At 34.4% G+C, this 22,679-nt stretch overlaps 1 protein-coding gene across 3 annotated transcripts in view; it reads right to left on the bottom strand.

Annotated features, from left to right (window-relative positions):
- Positions 1-22,679, bottom strand: part of xit (ALG6/ALG8 family glucosyltransferase xit) — a 152,925-nt gene that overhangs the window by 61,555 nt on the left and 68,691 nt on the right. For all 3 annotated transcript variants that reach the window (XM_090397289.1, XM_090397292.1, XM_090397291.1), the window contains exon 5: positions 12,884-13,010. In XM_090397289.1, the coding sequence (XP_090253415.1) occupies positions 12,884-13,010 (127 nt within the window). The remainder of the gene's footprint in view (positions 1-12,883; positions 13,011-22,679) is intronic.

Raw genomic sequence — 22,679 nt, 5'->3', positions numbered from 1 at the left:
ATCTGTGGTATCTTTCCTGAGCTGAGATTCAAGTTATACAAACATGCCAAATGACTAGCCAATTTGGTTAAACATTCAATTAGAATACATGCTATTATTCCATTTGTCCCTATTGCTGAATTCTCATCTGGGTTATGCAGCAGTTCTTCAACCTCATTCTCATGTACCTCTCTTCATTCAATGTAGTAATAATAGTACTGTGACCATGTTACATACACCTGGTTGATACACCTTAGCAAAGTGAGTACCCATTAATTGGATGATTTCATCAGCTTCCAACATAAGAGTACATCTGCATTCAGTAAAGTTATTCTTCCACATTTATTCATTCTTTCTTTTGCTTGAGTCATAGCAATAAAATTATTTTGGATTGGCTTTAGCCTGCCCAGTCAATTTCTTTTCATACTCTGATTTAGCTTTCTGAACAATACTTGTAACATTTCTGAACCTGTATTTTTATCTATTTCATAATTCTTGTCACTCTTATTCTCATGATTTTTCTGCTTATGGACCTCTCCCTAAATAAGGTTGCACATCCCTTTCACTTCCACCCTATTTGTTCTTCAAACTCTAGGGATACATTCAGATAATGCCTCATTTAAGCACATTTTCAAAGACTCTCATGAATTGCTTTTATCTTCCCCATTCAGTAACTGATACCATGGGACCAAAGAGAGTATTCTCCTGAGATGGTAATAATTTCTAATTTTGTAGTTCAGCATGTCACCTGTCCTAACTGGAACATCTATATAATTAGCCACTTCCAAGGAAAGTACACTATGATCAATCACCAAATGGTGTTAAAATAGTCATATTCTTAATTGAGACCCCCCTTTTGATGCTACGATCAAATCTAACACACTGTTCTCGACTTCCTTCTTTAACATTGCTTGAGAAAGTTGTCTCGCAACAACAATAAATTCTCTTTCATTCTGATCATGAGATTTCTCTTCTACTCAATGTTTGGTTAATTTAAGTCACTCGTAATAATTACTCATTTAGTATTCAGGATAATTTGGTAATGTATTTCATCATCACCAGCAACTGAAACATCAAGTCCGTAGTAACAGCCATTACATATTTCATCCTGTTAGTCTCTACTTCACACTAGACAGCCTCAAACCTACTGCTACATTATTACCATTATAGCTTTCATGCATTTCTACCATAATGAGACTCAAGCCATGTAATACCATTAAGAGTACTCCCCTACTCTCTCTTATCTCTTCTGTCATTCCTAAAAAATACTATATTCTTTATAGTATTATATATATTCTTGATCCCAGTTACAACATCTGACTCTGATAGGTAGGTTTCACTGATGTCAATAATCTTAGGCCATAATGTATTCAATAAGGCAACAAAATCAACCCCATTGTTCCTGATGCTGCTAGCATTTATGTACAGACATAACAAATTACCACGCTTCATAACTTAATTTTAATGGTATTACAACAAAATTATAAAGGGATGTTTATTAACTGGCTTATATTTAGCCGGATTACAAACCAGCATAGAACACCTGGCTTTTTCTTACACTTGGATCTACAGTGTGCTTGGCCTTGTTGAACAACTTCCTCTTTTGCCTCCTCTGATACACTCAAAATGTCCAAACCCAAAGCATACATTTCCACCCCTTCACCAGATACTCAACCACTCAATGCTATTCATATCATCATCACGTTTGCATATCACAGCTGAACTTACACACGCATATTTCCACCTTTCCTTCAATGATGATCTAGTTTCCCCAACTCTCTGCCAAATCCAATTAACCCTCTCATGCATAAGGGCCTCATATGAGGACACATATTTTCCCTCATAATAATTATTCATTCATAATTTAGTGCTACTGTATGCATGAAGTCCTCATCTGGGGAGACCAAAGTGTTCTTAGAAACCACACCAGATGGCAGGAGTTTCAGCAGAGTTACAGGAATACCAATCTCTCGGCAGTGCATGGTGGTATCAAGTAGGAAGTGAAAAGCTGCTGTTTTGTTGATTTAAATTTGGTGATTTTATGAATCTTCTGGAAAAGTTAGCATGGTTTTATATATTGTTATACCTTGCAGATGAAGTGTGAATATTTAATTTGTTCATGTTTATTACCATATTCATAAAATGAACTTGAAAACAACCTGTCCTCACAGGATAATATGTTTGTAAGGTAATCTATGCGGCAAATAGTTTGAGGTTAGAAAGTTCTTGTATAATATTTTTATAATTTTATTTATTTTATTTTTGCAAACATAAAAGAACAGCAAGTGTGTTAACTGGCACTTTTACAGATGGATAACCAAAAGCCAGGTCCATCAGGCATAAAAAAAGGCTTATTACCACAAGAGACTTACTGAAGAGGAGATTGAAAAACTGTTGGAAGAATCTGAAAATGGTTTGGAGCCGAGTGATTCTGATGATGATCCTACATACCATCAGCCACAAAATGATCCTACATAGAGTGATAGTTCAAGTGAAGACAGTGATGTTCAGTGTTCCTTCCCCTGTTGGTCAGACTCACAACGTTCAAAAGTCTCCAGTTAGTGTGCAAAATACAGCTGTTGCTGGCAAAGGCATAGATAGGGGAGGGCAGAGGGGGCAGTCCACCCCAGGTGGCACTTTGAACCTTTTTTGAATTTTTGCAGTTAATTCTAAAACACAGCCTTGAGAACTCATTTCCAAATATTGTAATACTATTGTGAATTTTCCTCACAAGTGCTGTAAATGTTGCTAGTTGTGAGAGGAGTTTTTTTAAATAAAATTGATTAAGAATTACCTACATTACTATGAAATAGACTTCGCTAATGTCATTGACGATTTTGCTAACAGAAAAGCAAGAAAAATAAAATTTTTGAATGTTGAAATTAAAGTTTTACTTCACAAATAAACATAGTGTTTTAATTTATTTCCCTCTACGTCGTTTTGACTTTTTGTAGTATTTTTGGTGTGTACTGAGAGGGGTGGCAAAAGCTCTAGCTACATCACTGATTGCTGGTCATATGCCATTGCAGAGACAACCAGTGTGGTTTAGTGAGAAAGATAATCCTTTTGCTGGTACTGAACTACAGCTTAAAGGAAAACACCAAGTAAATATTCACAGAAAGAGCCCTGTAGATTATTTTTCACAGCTGTTTCCAGATGAATTGATGGATGAAATTGTGAAACAAACTAATCTGTATGCATGCCGCAAAGACAAAGATAAGTTAATAATTTAATAATTTAGACACTTACTGTGACTGAACTCAAAATTTACCTTGGAATTGTACTTGTCATGACATACATAAAATAACCACGTGTAAGGCAGTATTGGTCTTCTGAACATGGACTGTGCATGGATGTTATAGCTGATGCTATGTCAGTGAACAGATGGGGGACATAAGGCGATATATGCATTTTGTTGATTCAGACACTATACCTACCAACAATAAAGACAAAGCAATACGTATAACGCTGCAAAAGTTTCATGAAACGTTCCATGCTGCTGTCAGTCCAGAAGAACTTCAGAGTGTAGATGAAGATACATCTGTGGTAGATGTGAGGTTCCAATCTATCCGGAATGTTTACAGTCTTTCCATACAAAATGAGGCAAAGAGAATAAAACTGTTTTTGATTTACATAGCTTTACTGCAAATTCTAATTGTTCTACTTTCTTGTATGTACTAAGTAATCCAAAATTTGATCATTCACGCAGTATTTCAGCAAAATATAAATTGTTTATAATCTGTTTTGTCATACTTGTAATGTCTTTCAATGAAAATAAATTCTTTAGTCTAAGTCATTTCCATTGAAATATGTCTGTAGTCTGTTGGCATTAATGCATGATGTCCTCAGATGAGGACATTATTTTTTTACATATACAGGACATAAATTTAGCAAAATTAATGAATTCATAGTAATACTGTAAGATTAAATGGTACTGTATCATGCCATTATAATTTTTTATAAATGAATATAAAAATTCATGCATGGGAGGGTTAAGTGCAGGTTGTTCCTCTTATACCAGTCTTTTCTGCCATCAAATGTTCTGCACATCCAAAAAGTGCATTCATTTCTTATACACAGACTGGACACTGAATCATTTTCTATCACAGCCTTCCTTCTTAACTCAGTACTATCATATCTCAGTAGCAAACCAATAATTTCCATCTCAAGAATGTGAGAGATGGAAATTCATATCCTCATACTATATTTGTCACTATTTATGTCATTAGTTCCAACAAGAACTACAAGCTCTTTTACTTTTCTGTTTGGCTATTACATTTGATATATCTTTAATTTTTGCACCTGGGTAGCAAAAAGTAGTGACAGGTGCAAATTTTATGATTAAATTGCCATACCATATTACCTCTTTTGTTTCATATTTTAACTGATTTACCTTGTTTTTATTATTATTATTAACAAGTTCAGTGCTTTCCTACCTCTACTTGTTCTGATCAATTTTCTTATCCTAAGAAAATTGATCAGAACAAGTTTCTTTAAACACTTCTCCACTTTTCCAGTTCTCTGATCAATTTTCTAATAATTTTTTTGTTTAATTGGAATATTTTCAATGTCAGATTATCCTTTATATTATCAACATCACTGCTGAAATGTTCTGTTCAGCGGGACAAAGGTTCTCCTCACTGCTGCATTTATCCAACCACTTCCAGCTTCATTAACTTACGTTTTAGACATTGCCTTGTTGTTGTGAATCTTTAGTGCCATTTTTAAAACTATTAAAATCTAACAATTTTTCTACAATTATGCGCTAGTACAATAAATCATCCACTAAAAAACTATAATAACATATTAAAGATACATCAGTTATTATAAAAAAAACACTCAATAAATCTAAAAAAAATCACTGATTTTACATGAACTTCATAATAATAATAATAAGTCTACACACAAGATAGCCTTAAACTAGAATATTGACCTCTAACCTTATTTTTGGTTCGAGTTCAATATTCAGAATATTATATAGGTGATATGCTTTTCGTTCAGTGGAGAACAGTTCCAATCTGATATTTTTATATTTCAGTCCACAGTGAACTGATTTATAAAAATGCAAGTTTTGCTTTTTTATAAAAGAGCAAAACTTGCATTTTTATAAAGCCTCCATGCTTTTGCAGAATGTACTTTTCTTTTGGTTTTCAGAAAATCAAGAATTACAGAATTATCTCTGCAATTTTTCAAAAAAATAAGGTCTGTTGTAAGAGACTTTCTTGCATTTTAACTTTTTGTTGATGATGCAAAAACAGGCAGTGGAAGTCAAGCATGAATGCAGTTAACAGGTGTTTGATGCCAAGATTACAGGAAGGAGACCCAGAAGAAGAAGAGTCAGAAGTGACCTAGAAGATAGATATATATTATCCCATACATACACTGCTTAAAAAGAAGTTAATGGACACCATAGTGTCAGGAATAAACAGCCATGATGACACACACATTAATAAGATGTAAGACCTCCTTTCTCTGTGATGACTGCAGCATTTCTATGGGATATATTTAACAAAAGTGCATGATTGATAAATGGGAATTTAGAACCATTCTTCCTGTAGGTAGGTAATGAAGTCCTGGAATTGGAAGTTTTTCCACTTTGTTATACTATAAATTAAAGATACCAAGAAATTATATACTTGGTTTAATCCTTTATCCAAGTGTAAGCAAACAAAGTTTGCACCGAAATATAATCAGGACAGGGTAACTTGTATATAGAAGTTAATGACCTCATTTCACTTGCCTTAGTATCCCATAATGCAAAGCACATATCCTTATGGGTATGTATTATGTTATGCATTATGGGAAGAGTCACTACCTAGAATGGTTTCGACATTTATTGAGGTATCATCAGTGGGAGCTAGACCCAGAGGTGATACTAAGGTTGAAGCAATGCAGAAGTCATAATTTCTTATACCAGTTGCCAAAAGGTGTCATACTTTATTATTAAAATACTTTGGATTAGAGATAGTTGTTGGAAGTTTTTCTACTGACGAGACCTCAATAAAGGTCGAAACAGGTCTGAGTAGTGACCCTTCCCATAATGCATAGCATTATACATACCCATAAGGATATGTGTTTTGCATTATGGGATACTAAGGCAAGTGATGTGATGTCATTAGCTTCTATATATGAGTTGCCCTGTCCTGATTATATTTCAGGTGCAAATTTTGTTTGCTTACACTTGGATAAAGGATTAAACCAAGTATATAATTTCTTAGTATCTTTATTTTATAGTATAACCAAATGGAAAATCAACAACTAACTATCTCTAATCCAGAGTATTTTAATAATAAGTGTGACACCTTTTGGCAACTTGTACATGAAAATATGACTTCTGCATTACTTCAACCTTACTATCACTTTTGGGTCTGGCTCAAACTGACAAAACTTCAATAAAGGTCGAAACTAGTCTGGGTAGTGACCGTCAAATAATGCATAGCATTATACATACCTGTAAGGATGTGTGCTTTGCATTATGGGATACTAAGGCAAGTGATATGAAGTCATTAGCTTCTATATCAGTGGTGAATTCTCCACGATTGCTATGCTTGCTGCACAAGCTCATTAATTGAGAAAGAGGTAATATTTATTTGTTAATAAATGCATGCATTTATTAATTTATTTTTACATTTATTTTTGTAGACAGAATACGTCTTAAGCTTGCACGGCAATAATTGAGCTTTGCGTTGTGTATCGAAGGCCGATGCTTGCTCGTCTAGTCAAAGCTACCTTGTCTTGCTCGGTTGTAGGCACTTTCAGGTCCTCGCTGCGGCACTGTGATTTCATGCACGTGCATAACCATTTCCGCTCCTTTCACATAGTCTGAAACACAAGGCCATACGCAGTCAAAGTAGCTCTAGCTACTGAGCTTCAGCCAGCTTTTACAAGTGTGCGTGTTGCTTGGGAAAATTAAGTTACAACCAACTTTTTATGACGATGTTATCGACCAGTTCATAAAGAAGAACCGTAGGGTAGAATTTGTATTCAAGTAGCTAAATTGAAAAAGATAGAATATCATTTGTAAAATAAATGTTGTATTTGTATAATTAAGTATACATAAATTTCTAAATACAGGTAATCCTCATATAATGCGGATGTTAGGTTCCACAAAAATGCTGCATTATGCGAGACTCAGATCACATAGAAAAAATAGGGTTAGGTTCTGAATTCATTTTTTTTTTTAATGATTTCGGAACCTAACAACAAAAAAATATTTTTATTTAATTCAGGTAATTCATGTAAGTTAAGAAAACAAATAAACTATGAAACAATACATAGTATAAAATTATAAAAAAATTAAAAATTGTACGTAAACTTCATTGCACATAATACATAAATGTTTTAGGCAAAATAAAATAAAGTGTATATTTTAATCGTCATCATCTCTTCAAAACTAACATTTCGTAGATGTTCTTTATTTACAAGTGGCCGGACGTCGTCATCACGTGAAATCTCTTAGACATCATTTGTACAATTCTCATTGCATACTTCGGTTGGTTTAATTTTCAAGAAGTCAGTAATAAGATCTTGCTTACCACTATACTGCAATTTTTAATTAAGTTCATAATACGGAGCTAAACAAATATCCAATTGTCTCATGAATTTTCCGGAGCGCTCCATTGGGAGATCATTATCCATAAAATAACTTTCTTGGCAAGTCAAATCCTTCTGCTAATTTCTTTAAACTGAATTCTTTAACGTATTTATCACAATCAGAATCTTCGGCAGAACTTACCATGCCATTTGGTTCGACGTCATCTATTAATTGTACCAGTTCCTCCTTATTTAAATCTATTTCTCCATCAATTAATTCACTAATTTCATTTTCAACCATATTGCAAAAGTGCTCTAAATGGCCATTACTATAAAAAAAAAAATTTTTTTTGCATAAAAAAAAAGCATTACATATTGTATGTAACTCAGCAAAAAATGAAGTGCTCAGCTTGAGATTAACACACTTATGATTTTTAATGTGCTTTCCTGGCAGAAAACAAAGACAATTTTCAACAATAAATACTTTGTATGGTAAACAATTGACGTACATGCGTGCTGAGGGATATTTAATATAATATAAATATATTATATTAAATACTAAATTCGCTACTTATAACTACATGTGTGATATGGGCAGAGACAAATTTAACGAATATAAAATTTGATTTTTAAGTCGTTGAAAAATATATGAAAAGATAAAGGGTTACTACAGTTTGTAGACTGTCTTATATCGAAACCATGTTATACGAGGGTTACCTGTATATAGTTTTAAATGGTCAGTAATTCATTATTCCGCTAATCAGAGTTCAATCACACCTCTCACTCCCTGAATGATAACAAGAGCAAGCATGAATTTCAAGATCAGCATTCACCCTTGTTCTATATGCGAGTTGCCCTGTCCTGATTATATTTCAGGTGCAAACTTTGTTTGCTTACACTTGGATAAAGGATTAAACCAAGTATATAAGGTCCTGGACTGTTGGGGGGGAGGTCTCTTGATCTCACCTGACACTCCAGTTCATCCCACAGATGTTCAATAGGGTTGAGATCAGGGCTCTGTGGAGTCCAGTCAAGTGTGATGATGTTCATGTTCACAAACGACATATTTACAGCAGCAGCCTTATGACAGTGCAGTGTCTTGCAGAAAGAGACAATAGTCAGTTCTGTAGTACACCACAAAATAGGAAACAATGCACTGTCCAGAATGTTCAGATACTTCTCAGAGTTCAATGTTCGTGGCAACACAAACAGAGGTCTGAAGCTAAACCAGGGAAAATAAGACCATATCATACCATCTCCACCTCCGAATTTCATAGTTGTGGTTATGCACTCTGGTAAGAGATGTTCACTGGGTATCCATCTCACCCATCTGCTCGATAGAAGGTGTACTATGATTTGTTGTCCCAGAACACAGCTTTCAAGCTTCCACGTCTCACTGTACACACTATTTGCACCACTGAAGATGATGTTACATGTTGGCTTGGGTAATGTGGGACTTACATATTGTGGTACTATGGAAAAATATGTTGTGAGCCTCGGTTCTGAATGGTTTTGTGCAGATTCATTTTTCAGTTGATGCCCAGAACTCTGCATTCAATCTATTGGCCGAAACGACAGCTTTTACATATTACCCTTCGTAGCACCACGGTTACATTCAGTGAGTGTGGTGGGTCATCCACTGCAGGTAGCACTTGCAATTGACTCCCTGCACTTCCACCTTGGTATGGTATCACCAATTGTTGAGATTGGATGGTCAAATTTATCAACAATTTGATGAACAGATAAGTCTGTAACATAGCATTCTATCACAACACCTTTTTCAAGCTCAACAATCAGTGATACCATACTCAGTTCTGTTCTTGCAGCCACTTCACCTAGACAAAGTTGCATTGGATTGGGAGCATCATATTCCCCCAATTTATACTGCTACAAATACTTGACTCATTGCATGACATGACTGTCCATTGACTTCTTTCCAAGCAGTGTATATATATGTAATGGTACCAAAGATAAAAATAAACAATGAACTATTAGAAACTTAACAAATACAAAAGATGTTATGCAGAGATGTGTGTTTTCTACTTTTCTGTTTGACTTATACAGTGAAAAAAATTGCTGAAAGATTGGAAGAAATGGAGAGAGAGAGAGAGAGAGTGTGTCTGTGTAAAAATAAGAGGAAGAAATATAATCTTTGTTATGCAGATGATACTGTATTGATTACTGAAAAAGAGAGGAAACCTTGCAAAAGTTAATGGAGCAAAATAAATACACAAAGTAAAAAATATAGCTTAACATTAAATTCTAATAATAATAATAATAAATAAATTTCTTTGACTTCTTTCCAAGCAGTATATATGTATTATTACATCCACATATGTATGTATGTATGTACAGGATATTCATGATGATGACAGTTGGAATTTCTGAAACCATGCGTTACTTAGTTCATATTGACATATTTACAATAATATCTAAATTTTGTGGAAAGTGAGCTGTCCCAGTGTAAATAAAAGCTTACAGATTAAATAAAGTTGGTAAGGTTAGCTAGGTCTACAACAAAATGGGACAGAAATCCATATTGGTGATCACAAAGTCTCTAGAAAGTAAAGAAGCTGGTTGTTGATAACTCTTTCAAGAATACTGAGGTGAAAGCACTGGGGCAAATAGTACAACAGCAAGTCCTAATCACCTTTTTCAGGACCAGGCTGAATAAAAGCTTGCCTCACCATGCTACTGAGTAGATTCCAGATGAGTATGATAACTTATATAGGTGATATGGGTGTAAATCTGATGTTATATGCGAGTATTAATTCTAATTAACAAGTTTTTAGCACAACTGGAAAGGTACCATCTGGACCAGGAGACCTGTTGATATCAAGGTTATTTCAGTATTTTTCTGATGTCCTACTATAAGAGATTAGAGGAGGCATGCTATGGGTAGATGGGAGGAGATTTGCTTGAACCATATGGGAGACTTAGATATGGAATGTTATTAATCTTTTTCAAAACAATACTTTCACCTCAATAATAAATAAAAATGTTTATTAACTGACTTATATTTCACTGAATTTTTTGACACATTAGTCGCATCTTTCAGATGGGTCACTATCTCCTTTTCTATTTATAGAAAGCCAACTTGAACCAACTCCATAAACAATCACATCATCATCCTGCTCAGCAGGGATCTTAAAAACATGCTAACTCACTGAATTAGCATGTTCTCACTATCTGTTCTACTGTTGCAGCTCATTCCACATTTCCTTCAACTACCTATGACACATTTTTGGTCAATGGCTACAACAAATACTATATGCCTCTCCACTTCTCTTCCCCTCCCAAAATATAATGACAAAGCACCACTATTCCTATAACATATATCTAGAGCACATCTAAAAAGCTAGCTGAAGTACTAAAGAAATATAACCTTCACATCATGCTCAACCCATACTTCAAACTGGCAATCCTCATAAAGGAACAAACTTTATTCTCTATTACATCCTGAAGCATATAAAGTGCCCTATGATTGCAACAACATGGCTGCTATGGACAGACCAAAAGATCTGTCAGCATTTACCTTGGAGAACACAAGAAATACTTTTGCTATCATTATGGCAAGTCAAGAATGGAAGACTATGCTTTGAATACTCCATCACACAGGCTCATATGAATGAAAAAAGCAAGTGCTATACATATGACGATTACAAATAGAAAAAAGGCTATTTTTAGTCAGAAATAGTTAAACACTCACCTAAACTCAACAAGTACATATGCATTAATCTGCCAAAAATTTTGGAGACAGTCATCTTAAGATCAAACTCAACCCAAGAACTGTAAACAACTGCCATATTAGAGTGCCGAATTAGGAATTTAGTCTTCTGTTCATTATAATTTGAAATGTTTCCTATACTCACTACTTGTATTAAGTATAGGAGCAAAGTATAAAGTTACTAATTTGAAATCCAGTGAAATATAGGCCAGTTAATAAACATCTTTTATGATTTATTGCTATAGTGTTGTAATATTGTCAAAAGATATTTGCTTTTTTTCATCTAAAAAAGAGTTGAATGAAGATTCCATGTGGTCTGCCTTTATCTCTGAAGGATGTTACCACTACCATTCAGGATGAAACAAAGAAGAAGAAACATGAGAACAGAAGCTTCAAGTGGCATTTAAACGCACTAAGGACTTTGTCGATTTTTTTTAAAAATTTTATTTTATTTTTTTTAACAGTTGTTATTGGCTTTAGTGTAAAGTGAGATTATTTCAGTAGCTGACATTTCACTGTTCATTCTGACTCCTTTATAAAAACAGTAGGGACCTTGTTTAACTCCAGCCATCATGATATAGCTGGAGTTCAGCATGTTATATGATAATTTTGTTTTAAGGCAATACTGAATATGCTTTAGTTAAGACCCTAATCCCCTTACCATTTTTCATTTGTTCAGTATTCAGGTAATCTACCTAATAGCAGCACACACCACAAGAAGGTAAGCACTGGACCGTGGTTTAAAAGATGCCTTTTAAGCTTCATCGATTGAAAAGGACAAGAGAAAAGTCTTCAAAATGCTACAATTACGTGTGATAAATGAGACATTATACACAGCAACATATGTTGTATATATTTAAAAGTTGTTATAATCCATCAGTTAGAACTAAAAGAAATACAGGAAGATGTTTTGATAAAAAACAGATATAAGATAAGAGTGCATGCTATCTCTGCTCTCATTCATCATCTACATGATCACATTATGAAAAAAAAAAAATGGCATTAAAACAGATATCAAACTGGAGGTATTCAACTTAACTCTTTACTTTATGCTTAGCTTTAGATATAAAAAATGAATAAAAAGTGCAAAAAAATCTTAGCTCACTCACGTTATTAATGTACTATAAGTTTACAATCTTTGGTGGGTGAAAGTTATATAAAAAAACAAATGCCGATGACATGTACTCCTAAATAAATGCAGTATATCCTCAGGATGTAACTTTAGTTAAGGAGTAACTGTTGAATAACTGTCACCAAGTGAAACCACAGCAGCAGTTCTTAAGGGACTGAATATTACTGCATCTGTAGGTACTCTTAAGTGTTCCACAACAGTCTTTTTATCAGTTCAATATTAGCTACGTGTAAGTATCTGCTAATGCTTACTACAAAAAGCAAAAATAGTGGCAACAAAGCCCAAAAAGAGTGTTCCAGGTCTAACTAAAGCAGTGCGATCAACTAGTACTGATAAATCCATCAATGCTATCAAGTGTCACGGGTTACTGATAGAACAACACTAATATTACTTTTGCATATAATGAATATTTATAATAAATAATATCTGAACTAAGAAAAAAATTCTAGAATAACAATCAAAGAAAGATTTCAACATTTTCTCTTCAACTATACAAAATACAATTAACTTACGAGTTTTAGAAGTAAGAAAACAATAATTCCGAAGGAGGTAAACAAAATAAACTGGAGCTATGTACAAAAATATGTGCTTCAAGTTCAACAATACTGCAAACCAAAATGCTGATTCCAAGTGACGATTCTGAAAACAAATTAAAAATTTACTTTTTATTCAACTTAAAATCATTCTGTATGAAGATGTTTTTAACTAGATTCTAGTTGAAAGAGTGCTAAAAACTGTATGAAAAGTATTATTTTGCCTTACCACCTTTCCACACAATCAATTTCTTTTTAGGTGTGTTTTGAAACTATGTAAGCATCTATCAGACATTTTGTTCATTCATCCATTAATATGTAAGTTATTGTGGATTTTATTGATGATGATTTTATAGTTTTAATGGTGCAAGGACAGCAAAGGTTATAGCAGTACACAAAGTAAGAAAATCAAACATTCATGGCTGCAGTGGGATTTGAGCATGTGACCTCTTGGTTCAAGAGTTGGTATGCTAACTACTTGGCCAACCAGGCCAAGAGATTTTCAATATTTGAAATTCAATATGTGGAATCCTTACAAACATTTTGAACCATTTCAGATTTCACTTCTATCAGACCATTCACACAGAGAATACAAAGAAGCAAACTGAGGTGAAATTATACATTGCAATAACTCTGCTCTAGCTGGAAAAAATTTAATAAAATTTGGGCTGCAGATAGGATTAATTTCTCTATCATAAGCAGTGATCATGTTTCTATGTTACCAAGTTACTTTGCCATGACAGGCCACTGAGCTTAACATGGAAAGGAAAATGGGATGGAATTTAAAAAGTACACTAGAATACATTTACAGTGGTAAATGATTTGATTTAAAAACAAGTCCAGCATTTGACAGAGCTGTTACTGTTAATTTGTCAAACATTAAAAGTTCTTGCAAAAAACAATTATTTGATTAAAAATAAAAAATGAAAAATAAGAGCCTGCTGGCCTGATTACATATTATTTGGTCATGCATATGCTGAAGTGAATTTTGGTTTTACTTTTTATGATTAGTTGAGGAATGATATATATTTTTATTTTGCTTAATCATGCAAAATGATTGCAAACAAACAATAATTCTTCTTGTGCTGGATGGAATTTAACGAACTTTGGTATCTGGAATCTCAATTAAAATTTACTGAGTTAATGGAAAATTATGCAAAATAAAAGGTCTACAACAGTTACAATGATTGGTGTCTATATAAGAATGCTATTATGAATGTCTGTGATCACTTGCTTACTTGCTTGATTATTTAATATCTCCAAAAAATAAGACAGTAATTATTAATTCATGAATTGCCATTTATAAAAAAATGTTTTCAATGCAGTTGACTTTCACTTTGAAAAACTATCAAAAGAATCTTAGCTGAAGTTTCATCATCATAATTGTCAAGAAAATATCCTATTGCAAGCTACCCACTATAACAAACTATTTATGTGGTACTTGAGCTCTCTACAGTGATAATAAGATATTCCTGAGAGTTGAGTAGAGAACAAGTTAGAGAAGAAGCAAAATTCCTCTCTTAAAGTTCTGGGAAAATGGAACTAAAATGGCAGAGTAGCTAGTAGAAAGGAATTAGATGACTTTTTTTTTTAAAGCAAAGTCTGATACTGATTCATTATATCAAATTAATAAAAAGTTCCAATGAAAGCTTTATATGCACAACGTCATGCAGGAACTTCACTAGTGAAAGCAAAGCATATGTGTGCAGAATTAGGATTATGATGGGTTCTTTCATGATGAGTCACAGATTCTATGGAGGCCAAATAATAATAATAAACAATTATAGCCACTCAGCTGGTGTGGCTGGCCAAGTGGCTAGTGTATATGGTCTCCAGCTAAAAGGCTGCGGGTTCGAATCCTGCCGTGGGCAGTAGATGGCATTGGAGTGGTTGCAGTTCATTGTAGTTGGTGACGACAGAGTTGTAGAGTAGGTGCCCTCCCTCAATAAGTCTTTGGACTCCCTGAAGGTGTCATGAAGCACACAAACATTTATTCAAAATATTAAATCAAGATATCACATGCTTCACAAGTTCCCTTCATTTCTTATTTTTTTAAATTTTTTTAAAAAATGTAAAATTTCAGCCAAGTGATACTTATAAACCACAGCTGATTTTATGCTTTTATTGGTACTGGCCCCATTCTCTCCCCCCCCCCCTTTCAGTTTTTTTTTTGAAGTAGTCAAAACACTTTACCAGTCAAAACTGGTTGAATGTTGCAAGTGTCTGCAAAATTTTACTTTCTTCTATCTATTTTATAATCTTGTTCCCATTCCAACTGTGCTAAAATTGTTGTGGGCTAAACAATGCGAGAAACGATTAAAAAAAAAGCAGTTCACAAGATCCTCCATAAAAATACCATTAAAAGCAAAAAAAGATTAAGAATGCCATACATTAAGGGCATATCAGAAAAAATACTGCTGAAAAAACTACTGAAATACAATATTTTCATATTTTACACATATTTTAGGCTCTTACAAATGCTACTTGGAATGTCAGAACATTATACCAACCAAATTTTCGAAATTTGACAATTTAATACAAAAAACTTCAAACCCCCTACAAAATTAAAAAATTTACTTAGCTTTTCCAAAGATCCTCTTCCATACCTTACCCACCCAGGGGTTTACAAAATTCAATGTACCTAACCTACCTTACATAGGGGAAACAGGAAGCATCATCCCGATTAGAAAAGATGAACACAAATGCCACATTAAATTCTTCCAGTATGGCAAAACAGGCCTGTCAGACCACACACACTCTAAACATGTCACAGAATTGACTGGAAAGATGCCAAGTCTCTCCACCACACGAAAACCTGGTTTGAAAGAAAATTCAAAGAAGCCTGCATGAAATGCTGAAACATTATCCAAATCTGAACAAGAATGATGGATTAATTATGATGCATGTTCAAACAGAACTTTTTAAATAGCATGCCAACCAGCACAGAGCACGCGCTATGGCTACTGAGCACACCAAGCAGCAGGTGTTGATAATAAACTGCTATTTTCCCCGTTCTGCTATGAGCATTAGTCGTCGAGTTACATCCACTGAAGCGAGCACGTGCACAAGATGTTTGGCAGATTAGTGACAAACTGACAATGAAAGAGCTTGAAGAACAACGTGTGTGTGTGAAAATTTGCTGCAAACTTGGTAAAAATTTACAGAGACATTTCAATTGCTTAACAAGCATACGGGGGAGGACTGTATGAGCCGAACACAGTATTATGAGTGGTTTAAGCATTTTAAAAAGGACAGAACGGTGAAGTTGGTTGTGTTTTTTGATTGGATAGGCATTGTCCATTATGAATTTGTACTAAGTGGTCAGATTGTAAACAAAGAGTTGTACCGGGAAGTTTTAGAGGATTTGAGGGATGCTGTGTGTGTGCAGGAATAGGCCTGAAATGTGGGAAAACCAGACTTTGATGTTGCACCATGACAATGCGCTGGCTCATGCGTTGCTGTTCATCTGCAGTTATATGGCAAAACATCAGAATCTGTTGTGCCCTCATCCACCCTATTTTCCAGAACTTAGCCCCACCAGCTTTTTCCTGTTTCCCAAACTTAAAGTCACTTTGAAAGGACACCGTTTCCAAACCATAGAGAAGAACAGGAAAATGCGATAAGAGAACTTCGCGCCTTCACAGAAAGTGCTTTCCAACAATGGAAGAAACACTGAGAATGGTGTATCGCCAGTAGAGGGGGGGGAAGTAAACTGTGCTTAAAATGTTGTAAAATGAGCAATAAAGTCTTAATAGCAAAAGTTCAGTCTTTTTTGAATACGTCTTGTATTCCAAGAATTTGGAGACCCATCTTCAACTAGCATCCAGAACAACCCCAAACAGAAGAAAATCTTAATACGAGAGGACTCTAGAAATTGTTTAATGTCATTTTATTATTATTATTTTATTTATTTATTATTTTTTTTTTCGCCAGAGGTCATGCTAGAGTAAATGATTAACAAACATTTAGATTTATCCTACTTTTGTGTAGTGTTATGTAGCTTGTATCCTGTACATATGTATATTTTCCCAATGATGACATCAATACAAAGGTCTAAACATCAAATGTTACTTTCTTAATGATAAGTAAAATAATTATTTTAACACATGTGTTGTGTCTCCTTAAATCCTTCACTATCATCTTTTTTTAGATACTTCATTTATTGACAATGGCAGGATCCACATTGGTGAGCATTTATTAGTTAAGAGGTTTGCTCTTCATTGTTGAGTTATATTCTCAAAAAAGTTATATTTTCCCTTTACTGGTAATCATTTACTCTGTAATACACAATGAAGATATTAAAGATCCACCATAATTTTATAGCCAAATGAAATGCAACTTGAAGCTTCAAATTTTTATCAGAATTCATGAGAATTTCAGCATCTGAGTTACCTTGGCTTGCACTACTTAAAAGATACTAATTCTGTATATTCACTTTTATCAGTGTACTGAATAGGTTTCACAGCTGACAGCTAGAGTCAGCCTGGTTGGCTGAGTGGTTAGCACATCCGCTCTCCAGTCAAGAGACTGGGGGTTCGAATCCAACCATGGGCATGGATGTTTGTAATTGTCCTACTAACTTTGTGTGGAAAGGGTATCTATGATCCTAACCACTTCTTCTAGCAGAAGGCTTCATACCCAAAACCCAGTGAGGTACAGGAGTAACCACAAGGCATCTAAGGATGTCAAATGTGAGGGGGGGGGGAGTCACAGCTGACAGCTGTTTTGAACTGTTTGGTCTTATCAAAGATCAGACACATTTGAACCAAATGTTCAAATTACCAATTTCCAAAACTTGGAATGGCAACCTTTAAAGAGGCCATCATTAGTAATTGCAAACTTGCCCATGCCCAAAAGGGGTCAGTTGAAGTAGCTGCAAAACTAATCAGTACCTGAAAGGATCACTGTCTGGAGACTTACTCCCCCACACCTAAAAAAAAAAAAGATGTTTCAAAGCCACTGGAACAGTCAAGACCTGAAAAACCACATATTTTAGGCTCTTACATATGCTACTTGGAAAATTGGAAATTTAACAATTTAATGGAAAAGATACTAAATATGAATACAGGCATAATGGGAGTTAGAGTGAGACAAGATGGACAGGAAATAGAAAAAGTGAAAGGGATAAATTTACTTCATCTATTCATAAAGTGAAGAACATCCAAGAGGTGATGGAAAAAATAAAAAAATAAAAAGAATTTCCAAAATCATTCTAGGATATTGGCCTGTAACTGACAGAATCATACTAATCAAACTTGCAGGGAAACCTCTCAACATTAGAATCTTCCAGATATATGCTCCTACTGACAGCTATTTTGATGAGGTTGAAGAGCTTTATGAGAAGGCACAAAAATTTATAAAGCATATAAAGAAATGATATCCTGATCATTGGAAGACATAAATGCAAAGGTTGGATCCACAGGAAGAAGTGTTCCCAACAATTGGTACCTTTGGAGTTCGTGATATGAATGATACATGCAAGGTAGAGTTTTTGTGAACAAAATGATCTTATAATAACAAATACTTTCTTTCAAACAATCAAAAAACTATTATACATTTGGGAAATGTCTGGACTGTAAATTCAGAAACCAGCTTGATTATATAATGATTAGAAAACAGATTTTGAAATAGTATTGTGCAAACAAATCCATTTATCCAGGAGCAGTTATACTTTCAGATCACATTCCAGTTGTTTCAAAATTAAAAGACTGAACTTCAATTGCCAAAAGAATGACTTAATTAAAAATAAGTATGCAGCAAAAATTAAAGATGGTTTTAAATACATTAGAAAGTTTCATGTTAAAGATGCCGTCTATGACTGTATCCCCAAGAAGACCATGGATGAAAGAAAGTATATTAAATCTGTGCAACAAAAGAAAAATGAACATGTGAAAAATAAACAAGACTATACCATTTATACATCTTCCAACAATATATATTAAGGAAAGCGTGCAGAGAGACCAAAGAAACCTGGCTTAATAATAATAATACTAATAATTATTATTATTATTGCCCAGGCATCACACAATTATCTATTTTACCTTTTCTTGAAACCATTAGCAGACAAAGCACTAAGTGCTTTAGGCAACCCATTCCATTCATTCACCACTCTTCAAGTAGTTAGAGTGTGGTTAGCAAGGGCTAACCACACTCTAATCCAACTTCTAGACATGACCTCTTGTTCTGTCCCTCTAGTTAAGTGTTGAAATATTTCCTTTGTATTAATTCTATAAATGTTTCTATCATATTCTCTCTTTTTCTCCTATCAACTAACTTTTGCAACCCACAAATCCTCAGTCTATCCTCATAAGGAGAATTCCACAGACTACTCACCATCTTGGTCACTTGCCTTTGGATCCTCTCCACTACTTTCTCATCCCCAAGAAACTCTCAGAGACCCAACCTGAGCACAGTAATCTAGATGTGGTCATATCAAGGCGATATAAAGAGGAATGAACTTCCTTATCTGTGCTTGATAGTGTGTTCTTCAATAACCAAGCCATCCTGTGAGCTACCATTGCTACTTTAGCAATATGCCCTCTAAACACTTCATCTATTACTACTACTACCCCCAAATCCCCAACATCAATCTCTTCCATCATAATAAATAAAGGAAATAGAAGATTTAAAAATACAACAAATTTGAAATGTACACCAAAAAATAAAAGAAACGATGAACAAGAAAATGAATGATATATAACACTTTTTTTCATTAAGAGCAATCATGGGAAAACATTATTTGAAACAGAAAAAATTAAGAAAATGATTATTGAATACACTTCAGATCTTTTCAGAGATGTGGAAAGAGAAATAATCCCAGAGTTTAACAACCTAGAAGACTGTCATCCTCCAATACTAAAAAAAGAAATATTAAGAGCTACAGACCAAATCAAGACAGGAAAAGAACCAGGTCAAAAAAAAGAGACAACAATGATGCAAGACCAACAATCTACATACACTACTTGGAAAGAAGTAAACGGAACCATAGTGTGAGGAACAAACCGCCATAGCACCCACCGTAATAAGATGTAGGACCTCCTTTCACTGCGATAACTGCAGCAATCCTACAGGGCATACTTTCCACAAAAGTATAGTGATCAATGGGAATTTTGGACCATTTTTCCTGTAGGCATGTATGAGATCCTGGACTGTTGTGAGGCAGACATCCCTTACCCTCCACCCAATGACTCCAGTCCATCCCACAAATGTTCAATAGGGTTGACATCAGAACTCTGTGAAGACCAGTCAAGTATGGTGATGATCATTCCACACCTCATATTAACCCCAACTATGAATTTCATAGTTGGGGTTAATATGATAAGATAATCTTTGGTAAGAGAAGTGTGCCCAGCATCTGCCACAGTCACACCCATCCATCTGCTTAGTAGAGGGTGCAGTGTGATTTGTTGCTCCATAACACAGCTTTTCAAATTTCCACATTCCACTGCATATGCTCTTTGCACTACTGAAGATGATGCTGCATGTTGATTCAGATAATGTGGGACTTGCATATTGGGGTCCTACATTGGAACTCCATGTTGTGAGTTTCAGTTCCAAATGTTTTGTGCAGACTTGTGTTCCAGTCAATGCCCAGAACTCCACATTCAATGTATCAATCAATGAATGGCAGTTTTTACATATTTTAATTCATAGTACTCTACAATGATATTCAGTGAATGTGGTGAGTCGTGCACTGCAGGTAGCATTTGCAGTTGACTCTATGTGCTTCCATCTCAGTATGGTATCACTGACTGTTGACCTGGGATAGCCCAATTTAAATTAAAGATACCAAGAAATTATAATTATATACTTGGTTTAATCCTTTATCCAAGTGTAAGCAAACAAAGTTTGCACCTGAAGTATTTTCAGGACTGGGGCAACTCGTGATAAAGGTGGTATGAATTAAAATAACTTGCCTTGGTATCCCATAATGCAAAGCACATCTCCTTGCAGATATGTATAATGCTATGCATTATGGGAAGGTCTGGTTTTGACCTTTATTGAGGTCTCATCAGTGGGAGTCAGACCCAGAGGTGATGCCAAGGTTGAAGTAATGCAGAAGTCATTTTCATATAAGAGTTGCCAAAAGGTGTCATACCTTATTATTAAAATACTCTGGATTAGAGATAGTTAGTTGTTGAAAGTTTTTATAAAACTTTCGACAACAATAAACACTTGGTTATATTATGAATTCAAGATACCAAGAAATTATATTTTTTCCAAGTGTAAACAAACAAAGTTTGTGCCTGAAGCATTTTCAGGACTGTGGCAACTCGTGGTACAGTGGTATGACTTCACATAACTTGCCTTAGTATCCCATAATGCAAAGCACTTCTCCTTGCAGACATGTATAATGTTATGCATTATGGGAAGGGTCACTACCCAGACTGGATAAAGAATTAAACCAAGTATATAATTTCTTGGTATCTATAACCAAGTGAAAAAACTTTCAATAATTAACTATCTCTAATCCAGAGTATTTTAATAATAAGGTGTGACACATTTTGGCAACTCATATATGAAAATATGACTTCTACATTACTTCAACCTTAGTATCACCTCCAATTGACGAGACCTCAATAAAGGTCAAAACCTGTCTGGGTAGTGACCCTTTCCATAATGCATAGCATTATATCACCTCTGGGTTTGGCTCCAATTGACGAAAACTCAATAAAGGTCGAAACCTGTCTGGGTAGTGACCCTTTCCATAATGCATAGCATTATACATGTCTGCAAGGAGATGTGCTTTGCATTATGGGATACTAAGGCAAGTTACGTGAAGTCATACCACCTTTACAACAAGTTGCCCCAGTCCTGAAAATACTTCAGGTGCAAACTTTTTTTGCTTACACTTGGATAAAGGATTAAACAAAATACTGCATATAATTTCTTGGTATTTTTAATTTATATTATAACCAAGTGGAAAAACTTTCAACGGATAGCCCAATTTGTCAAACAGACAGACTTAACAAGGCATTCTATCACAACACCTCTTTCAAACTCTGTCAGTCCCTTTATTGCAGCCATTTCACCCAGACACAGTTGTATGGTCATGGAACTATCATATTTTTCCAATTTATACTGGCTACAAACATGTGACTTGTTACATGGCACGATGTACCTTGCCCATGGGGTGTCCACTGACTTCTTTCTAAGCAATGTATATATGTATTGGTACTAAACATGAAAACCATCAATGAACTATTAGAAACTATATAAATACCAAGGATATAAATTAATGATATCAAGAAATTATATTCTTGGTTTAATCCTTTATCCAAGTGTAAGCAAACAAAGTTTTTGCACAGAGATATGCTTTCTAATATTTTGTTCAACTTATACAGCGAAGAAATTAATGAAAGCATGGAAAATGGAGGGAGCAGGAGGGGGAAAAAGAGAGAGAGAGAAAATATAAGAGGAAAAAATATAAATAACCTTTGTTATGCAGATGATATTGTGTTGATTACTGAAAAAAAGAGGAAAAATTGCAAATATTAATGAAGCAAATAAATACACTGAGTAAAAAAATATAGTCTAACATTAAATAATAATAATAAATAAATAAATAGATAAAAATCAGCCATTTTTTTTTTAATTAGTAAAAGAAAAATATACACCAAAATGAAAAATCAAAAGTAGAACAACAAACTATAGGAGAGGTCAAATGTTATGTTTATTTAGGATATTTAATTATAGAGGATGGAAAATTCAAAAGAGGGAATAGGAGAAGAATATAGTCATGTGAAGAGAAATAAGCAAAACAAAACAAAAACTA

The sequence above is a fragment of the Typopeltis vanoorti genome, chromosome 8, assembly GCF_054136105.1.
Source record: "Typopeltis vanoorti isolate ZY-2024b chromosome 8, IOZ_Tvanoo_1.0, whole genome shotgun sequence".
NCBI classification, from domain to species: domain Eukaryota; kingdom Metazoa; phylum Arthropoda; class Arachnida; order Uropygi; family Thelyphonidae; genus Typopeltis; species Typopeltis vanoorti.
This window is presented reverse-complemented; position numbering and strand designations above follow the sequence as displayed.